Below are 8,369 nucleotides of genomic sequence, written 5' to 3'. Positions count from 1 at the left end.
TTTATTGGAGTGACATTGGTTGACATAATTATACAAGTTTCAGGTGCTCAATTTTACAACACATCTCTGTACACTGAATTGTGTTTTCACTCCAAAAAATTATTTACAGAAGACTCTGTTATGGCAGCTTATTTGTTCATTGATTGCTTCTCATGTGTCTTGACAAGGGGGGTTGTTCCAGCCAAGTCGGTGACCTCTTGCCCAAGCCAGCAACCTTTAGGCTCAAGCCAGTGACCATGGGGGTCATATCTGTGATCCCATAATCAAGCCAGTGACCCTGCACTCAAACTGGTGAGCCTGTGCTCAAGCCAGCACCTTGGGGTTTTGAACCTGGACCCTCAGGCTGATGCTCTATCCACTGCACCACCACCGGTCCGGCATGTTGTTTTATGTTGTTTTATAACCTGCTTTTTTCCCATTTGATATATAAACCACATCTGTCATATAAATAAATATAGGCCTAGAGTGTCATTTTAATAGCTACATACTCTTCTATTGCATAATTTAATTTTTTTCTTACTGAATATTTAGGTTTCTATTTTTTTTTTAAGTGGGAGGAGGGGAGACATAGAGACAGACTCTTGCATGCACCACAACCAGGATCCATGAGGCAAGCCTCCTACAGGGCTAATGCTCTGCCCATTTGGGGGCATTGTTTGGCAACCGAACAATTTTTAGCACCTGAGGTGGAAGGTCCAAGGAGCCATCCTCAGCACCCGGGCCAACTTGTTTAAACCAATTGAGCCATGGCTACAGGAGGGGAAAAAAGAGAGAGAGGGAAAGAGAGAGAAAGGGAGGCGGAGGGGTAGAGAAGCCAATGATCGCTTCTCTTGTGTGCCCTGACCCAGAATCAAACCTGGAACATCCACACACCAGTCCGACGTTCTACTACTGAGTCAACCAGCCAGGGCCAGGGTTCTATTTTTTTTCACTATTTTAAATAACACTTCAGTGACTATCCTTGTAGCTAAATCTTTGCATAATCATGATATTTTTCCTTCTTTAAGTGTTTATAAAAGTAATATATGTTAATAAAATATATTCAAACACTAAAGAAAATAAAAATTCTTCATAATCTTTTTTGCCATCACCCTAATAAATACCACTTGGTTTATAATTAGAATCTCTTAATCAAACAACAGATGAGAATTAGTTAGGGCTAGAATATGAAGGAAGAGAAACTACAGCCTCTACTCTCCATCCCTCACCCCAACAGCTAGGGATTGAGAGCCAGAGCAGGAACTGGGGATGGGCTGCAGGTAACCAAAAACAATCAGAAGTGCAGAACTGAAGGGATGACAGACACCCAAATAGAATCCAAATGCCTAGAACCACTAGGGTTAGGGGCACCAGGCCTCAGGGAAGGCCAGAGCTTCAAAATCCTGGGATCAGCTCTGCCTTGCCAGTCCATTCCTGCTAGAAGCAGGTCTTCTCAGGCACTCACTCCAGGCTCCCATCCCTGCCCCTCCTCCTTTTAAAGGGATTTGCTTTATTTTGAGTCAAAAAAGCAGTGCAGCTTCTGGCACTATGCCCAACCCTATGCTTTATAGTGGCTTACACATGATTCTCAAGGTCTTGTCTCAATCTAAGGAATCCAGCCATAGAAAGGTCTTTAAACACCCCTCGAACTCCTTCCTGCCTACTCCTCTCGAGTGGAGCTGAGATGTTGAACCCAGGATCTTCTCCCTACAGAGAATCATAAAAGGAATGGCTGCCCTCTCTGATGGTTTTAGCTCCTTGCTACACTTTTTTTTTTCCCCTGAAGCTGGAAACGGGGAGAGACAGTCAGACAGACTCCCAAATGCGCCCAACGAACCGGGATCCACCCAGCAAGCCCACCAGGGGGCGACGCTCTGCCCCTCCGGGGCGTCGCTCTGTTGCGACCAGAGCCACTCTGGCGCCTGGGGCAGAGGTCAAGGAGCCATCCCCAGCACCCGGGCCATCTTTGCTCCAATGGAGCCTCGCTGCGGGAGGGGAAGAGAGAGACAGAGAGGAAGGAGAGGGGGAGGGGTGGAGAAGCAAATGGGCTCTTCTCCTGTGTGCCCTGGCCGGGAATCGAACCCGGGACTTCTGCACACCAGGCCGATGCTCTACCACTGAGCCAACCGGCCAGGGCCCCTTGCTACACTTTTGTGAGGACCTGCTGCACTTGCCTCTATAGTCTGTGAGATACTGGCATATCTCTACAATGAAGTCTATTTCAGATGGATTCTGTCAACTGTGTAGGTGAAGACTGCTAAACAAGAAAATAGCCCAACCTTCTCTTCTCTCCCAGTGAGTGTGGAGCTCCAGATGGAATGATCAGTGTCTTAAGGAAGTGCCAGATGTTTTGATTGTTCATTTATTAATTCAATTCAACAGATACTTGGTATGTACCATGTACTGGTTTTTAAATAGACTATAGTGGAATATTTTCCTTAATAGCTCCAAAACAGCATGGACTGACTCCACCAGAATTCATGGGAATTCTCAATTGCTCTAAAAATCACAGTTAACTTGCTGGCGGCTGATACTCCAACCAGCAGAGCACATGGACTACTGGACAGAACGGGAAGTGCATACCAAGATGAGCACCTTCTGGTGAGAGCTGGCACAGGACCTGCATGGTTGGGTATCCCTGTGAAGGACTGAGTGTCCAGAGCTGTCTGTATCTAGTTCTCATAAGCTCTAGCCAAGGTCATGCCTTGCATGGGTAAAGTAACGTTTTGTCTACCTAAATCCTTCAGGCTCCCTAAATTCCTGAGCTCTTTTTTTTTTTTTTTTTTTGACAGAGACAGAAAGAGAGAGAGATGAGACTCATCAGTTCTTTGTTGCAGCTCCTTAGTTGTTCATTGATTGCTTTCGCATATGTGCCTTGACCCAGGAGGGGGAGTGGCTACAGCAAAGTGAGTGACTCCTTGCTCAAGCCAATGATCCTGGGCTCAAGCCAGTGACCACGGGGTCATGTCTATGATCCCACACTCAAGCCAGCGACTCCGCGCTAAAGCTGGTGAGCCCATGCTCAAGCTGGTGACCTCGGGGTTCAGTTTCATATCTGGGTCCTCCATGTCCCAGCCCAATGCTCTATCCACTGCACCACCGTCTGGTCAGGCATTAAGCTCCTGAATTCTAAAAAGCCCTTGTCCAGAACATATGCTTGTAGAGAAAGTATATTAACCAGGGAATGTGTATGATGAAGGAGTTGGCAGGGGTGGGGAAGAGGACAGGGAGGCCCTGAGGTGTTTCCACTGCAGCATACACCACAGCCCCCTGGCCGCGCCACTCATCTGGCTGACCACAGGCCCTGGGAGTGGGTCTTGTTCTTGACAGCAGACAAGTCATTACCAGTGCCAGGGGTTTGCCTCAGTGAGAGCAACTGTCAGAGACTGGGCAGGAATACAGATCGGGACCCTTCACCACACCATTGGACACTTCACACCTTCCTCAGTCACATTCACTACCAACTGAGTGGTACATCCCTGAAGCCTATGTGAAAATAAGAAAGCATGCCTCACCAGGTGGTGGCGCAGTGGATAGACCGCCAGCCTGGGACGCAGAGGACCCAGGTTCGAAATCCTGAGGTCGCCAGCCTGAGCGCAGGCTCATCTGGTTTGAGCATAGGCTCATCAGCTTGAGCTCAGGGTCACTGTCTTAAGCTAGGGGTCACTGGCTCAGCTGCAACCATCTGGTCAAGGCACATATAAGAAAGCAGTCAATGAACAACTAAGGTGTCACATGAAGAATTGATGCTTCTCATTTCTCTTTCCTCTTATCTTTCTCTTTCCTTCTCTCTGTCTTTCTCGCTTTCTCTGTCTCTCTCATAAATAAATAAATAAATAAATAAATAAATAAATAAATAAATAAAAGAAGAAAGCTTGATGGCTGAGAGCCGGGCTCTGAAATTCCACACTGGCTTGGGCAAGGTAAACTATCAGTGCCTTCGTTTTCTTATCCATAAAGAACTGGAACTAGTACCTATGCTCTTAGGGCTGATGTGAGAATTGAATAAGCTCATATACATACCTGGCACATGGCAAGCATTACAGAGGTGTCAGTTATGATGTTAAGGAAGCTGTGGGAGAGCTAAGCCCTAGGACCATGAAATCCTTCTGGGCACCATCCCACCCCCAGCCCACACCTGGCAGCTGGTGGAGCTGGGAATCCTATCTAATTAATTGCCAGTGACAGCTAACAGGGCTGTGGCATGTAGCAGGTTGCTCAAGGAAATATCAGTTAAAGAAAACAAGCACTAAGCTTCCTTCCGTTCTGCCAGGCCATTTGAGGCGGAACTGTAAATGTGGGTGGGACTTTAGAGTCTGCCTCGGTCCTTGTAGAAGGAAGTTGTTTAGTTACTCAGGATAGGGAAGCAGAATCCGTGCTTTGGCCTAAAGATTGACCCTTCTTCTCCCCCTGACCTCTCTCTGCCACAAACGGCAGTCCCAGAAGTCACTTCATTTATTGAATTCACAACTTCCAGAAGCCCCTCATATCACCCAGCCTGATGTCTTGCAGCAAGTTATGGTGAGTGGAGAATGAGACACACAAGATGCCTCTTCGACTCGCTCAGGGACTGCCTTTGTGCCTGTGCCAAGGCCTGGGGGCAGTGAGGCCCCTGGGGGGAGGCTGTGGATCGTACCTGCTGAGTATGGGGTAATCAGGGGGAGGGGTTGAGGGAAGCAGCAGGGTCTTGGGGCCATGGCCAGCTGGTAAAGAAGCCCCTTCTCTCAGGCTCAGTGGTGCCCCAGCTCCCCTGGTGCCCATGGAGGAACTGAAGAACCTGAAGTTCATCGGGCAAGGCAGGTTCGGCACAGTATTCTGGGGGCAACACCAGACATGGGGGCAAGATGTGGCTGTCAAGATCGTGAACTGGTGAGTAGCCCAGCTCCTGGCTGGCTGGCTAGTGCCTTGCCGTGGAGACAGGCTGCTGTCCTCGAGGGCAGGAATGAGGAAGAGGGGGATTTGCCCAGCAGAGCAGAACTTCAGCTCTCCTGAAATTACAGGGAGGCGATCTCCAGGGAGGTGAAAGCCATGGCAAGCCTGTCTGACCTAAACGTGCTGCCTCTGCTGGGTGTCACGAAGAAGCTGGAGTGGGGCTACTGGTCCGGGCCGGCTCTCGTGACTCAGTTCATGGAAAACGGTTCTCTGGTGGGGCTGCTACAACCCCAGTGCCCTCGGCCCTGGCCGTTTATCTGCCGCCTGCTGCACGAGTTGGTGCTCGGGATGTGTTACCTGCACAATCAGAACCCCGTGCTTCTGCATCAGGACCTGAAGCCTTCCAATGTCCTGTTGGACTCGCACCTACACACCAAGGTCAGCCTATCTGTACCTTAGCCCAGCTTCTGGACAAGGTCCTGCCCCTGAGCTGCTCCAGCTCTACCCACTGACACAGCATCTGTTGCCACCCTGACTACTGAATACCCTCAGCATCTCCCTTTGGACACAGGGCTGCCCAAATGTCAAGGCTCATCCAGAAGCTTTAGCCCCTGCCAGAACAAGTGGCAGAGGCCCTGACCAGCATGGTTACTTCTACAGGCCCACCCCACTGGGCCCTCCAAAGACCCATGGCTGATAGCCCGATAGACTCAGACCTTGACTAACCCCATAGAGAGGGGACCCAGACCTCTAAACCTAGGGCCTCATGGTCCTACTGTCCCCCAACCCTCCATGTCCCCTTTATGAGGCTGGATCTGGATCTTCTGGATTGGGGTGGGGGAGAGAAGGGGGTTCTGGAAGCTGCCTGGTCCTGTCCATCCCCTACTTCTTCCTCCTTCCCTTCCTTTGCAGCTGGCAGATTTTGGCCTGTCCACATTTCTGGGAGGCTCGCAGTCAAGGGCAGAATCTTGGGAGCCAGCCTACTTGGCCCCAGAACTGTTAGCTGATGTAAACCGGAAGGCCTCTATGGCCAGTGATGTCTACAGGTAAGGTACCCATGACAAACACACATCCCCAGTTTTTATACCTCTCTGGGCCCTTCTGAGGGAAGATATATTGGAGAAGAGTTTTGCCAGAGGGTAGGAAAGGCCTTAGCTTTGTGTCTCCTGCAGCTTCGGAATCATAATATGGACAGTGCTCACTGGAACAGAAGCTGAGAGTAAGACTTTAAGTAGACTCTGGGATCCTTAACCCCAGGTGCCCTCCTCCTGAAAGTCCCTGAGCCCTATTCTTCCTGCTTACATGCTCAGACTGTCCTACTTGCTCCTCACCTATCTCTGGACTGCACTACCTGCCCCTTTCCATGGTGGAGCAAGGGGCCCCTCATACCCTGAATGCTTCCTCTCCCTGTCCCCCAACCCCACCTCAGTAGTGTCCCAGACATTACTGGTGCAGGAAGCTGTGTGTGAGAGGCAGAACCGGCCCCCACTGACAGAGCTGCCCCAGCCCAGCCCTGAGACTCCTGGCTTGGAAGGACTGATGGAGTTAATGCAGCACTGCTGGAGCCATGAACCCAAAGACAGGCCCTCTTTCCAAGGTGAGCTGACCATTAATTGGCCGCTGTGTCAGCCTGAGTCTGTCAGCAGGGAGCTATCCTTGGGAAACAACTTTTGCTTCCCTGACACTTACTCTGTCTTCTCTCCAGAATGCCAACCAAACACTGAGGAAGCCCTCCGCCTGGTGCAAAATGAGGATGTAACTGGTACAAAGATGGATGCTGCAGTCTGCTCAGTGAGTGCCCAGCACTAACCTAGCCCGAGAGCTGAGCGGCAATGGCACCACCTGGCCACCCGGGCCACCCAGTGACTCTCCCTGGCCACTGTCCTTTATGCCTTGACCTTCATCCCCACTGTCCCCACTCCACTCCTGAATTTCCAAGCAACAGACTATGGAGACTCCTTCCTCGGGTTTTCTCTGGCTCTCCCACCTCCACGCCCAGCATGTGCTCCCTGTCCTTACAGGTGAAAAAGTTCCTGTCTGAGCACAGGAACAGCAGCAGGAGGCTGTCCACCCCTGAGCCAGGTCCAGGAGGGACAGAAACGGAAAGCCTTGGGGGAGCTGCAGGAAGCGCTGATTCCACTGTCTCTGCCATGCTGAACAACCTGAATCTGGAAGGGTCCCCCAGCTCTGTTCCTGAAAAGTGTACAAACCTTCCTAAAGGGTTAAAGGCACAGAAAGAGCAAGTTCAGCATGCCTGCACAGCTGGTATGTCTTCTACCTCAACAGCACAACCTCCCCCAACGTCAGAGACCTCATCATTCCAAAACCAGATGTTCAATCCCACCTCACCTTGGACTGCAGCTCCTGGACCCCAAAGAAACCAGGTGAGACTTTGGCAGGACTAAGGAATGCAAAACCTGTCATCTTTCCAGGGAAAACTTGGGGGCTTGGGGGTGTGCCCTGGAAACATGCTCCCAAGACAGGGAGCCTGAGAGCAGTGTGTTGTTCACAGGGGGCTGAGAGGTGTGGCACCAACCCTCTTCCCGGGCATCCAGGGCCAAGTCCAACACCAGGTACTCATTCCCATTCCTTTTTCCCTGCTCAATCCCTCCACCAGCTTTGTCTCAAGACATATTATAAATCCAGGGTACTTTGGGGGAAATGAGGGAGAGAACGGGCTAGAGGTCACCTCCCCCAACCTTCTCCTTTCATAAATGAAGAAACTGACCCCCACTGGGATTGGATCCTGCTAAGATCACAGCAAAGCCCGGATTTGTCCCTGGGCCTTCTAGCTCCTCAGCACAAGCTCTGTGAACCCCCCAAATTCCATTGTTGCTATTTCAGTCCAGAGGCCCTCCCAGCAGAAAAAAAAAACAAAAACAAAAACAAATGTCAGGATCAGAAATGTTAGCTGCTACCACACTTGAGTTCTGCACACCCAATTCTCAAGGGCAGCCTGCAGGGGAAAGGCAAAGGCACACCTGACGCCTTCACTGAGAGGCTCTGAGACCCCACTTTGCATTTCCCCAGGGTGAACACCAGGTGCCGCTGCCCCTCTACTGTGCTGCTCCTCTTAACTGAATGGCTAACCCTCCCACCTACACCACTGTTTCTCTTAAAGGGCCATCACCACCCATTACCATCCAGAACTGCCAAGGGGTGCAGGTCGGAAACAACAACGTGATGGTGCAAGGAGGCACTTATCCACTTGGGGCATGGGTAGGGGCTGGCAGCGCACCCCCCACAAGTAGCTTCAAAAGAAGTGCCACCTGGACTGGACCACAGGGCTGGTATAATGACAGAAATTGATGAAGTTTCTAAGTTGTCTCCTGGACTTGAGCCAGCTAGCCGAAACTTTCTTTGAGGGCCATCAGGCCTGCACTTGAACTGACATTGTGCCCCCTGGTGTCAATAAAGTGGTGGAATTTTAACCAAAGTTCCAGGCCGGAGGCTGAGGTGTCTGCTGTGGGCAGGAATGGACATGGATGGGAAGTTAGAGAGCTGACATTGAGGGTGGG

The 8,369-nt window shown here is 50.8% G+C and overlaps 1 protein-coding gene across 2 annotated transcripts; it reads left to right on the top strand.

Moving 5' to 3' along the window:
• Positions 1-4,312: 4,312 nt before the first annotated feature.
• RIPK3 (receptor interacting serine/threonine kinase 3) lies at positions 4,313-8,281 on the top strand. 2 transcript variants are annotated; one of them, XM_066275182.1, is made up of 10 exons: positions 4,313-4,500; positions 4,708-4,848; positions 4,980-5,289; positions 5,764-5,897; positions 6,024-6,070; positions 6,281-6,448; positions 6,557-6,642; positions 6,873-7,235; positions 7,364-7,424; positions 7,973-8,281. In XM_066275182.1, the coding sequence occupies exons 1-10, from the start codon at positions 4,481-4,483 to the stop codon at positions 8,158-8,160; spliced, it is 1,518 nt and encodes a 505-aa protein (XP_066131279.1). In that variant the 5' UTR covers positions 4,313-4,480; the 3' UTR covers positions 8,161-8,281. The 2 variants fall into 2 exon arrangements, with proteins under 2 accessions (XP_066131279.1, XP_066131280.1); XM_066275183.1 differs by having other exon boundaries at positions 7,882-8,014.
• The last annotated feature ends 88 nt before the right edge of the window (positions 8,282-8,369 follow it).

Source organism: Saccopteryx bilineata, chromosome 4, assembly GCF_036850765.1.
Source record: "Saccopteryx bilineata isolate mSacBil1 chromosome 4, mSacBil1_pri_phased_curated, whole genome shotgun sequence".
NCBI classification, from domain to species: Eukaryota; Metazoa; Chordata; class Mammalia; order Chiroptera; family Emballonuridae; genus Saccopteryx; species Saccopteryx bilineata.
This window is presented reverse-complemented; position numbering and strand designations above follow the sequence as displayed.

Coding starts and splice junctions, on each gene's coding strand:
- RIPK3 (XM_066275182.1), top strand. CDS start 4,481: ATGTCTTGCAGCAAGTTATG. Junction 5,898..6,023: donor ATGGCCAGTGATGTCTACAG/GTAAGGTACCCA, acceptor TGTCTCCTGCAG/CTTCGGAATCATAATATGGA. Junction 6,071..6,280: donor CACTGGAACAGAAGCTGAGA/GTAAGACTTTAA, acceptor ACCCCACCTCAG/TAGTGTCCCAGACATTACTG.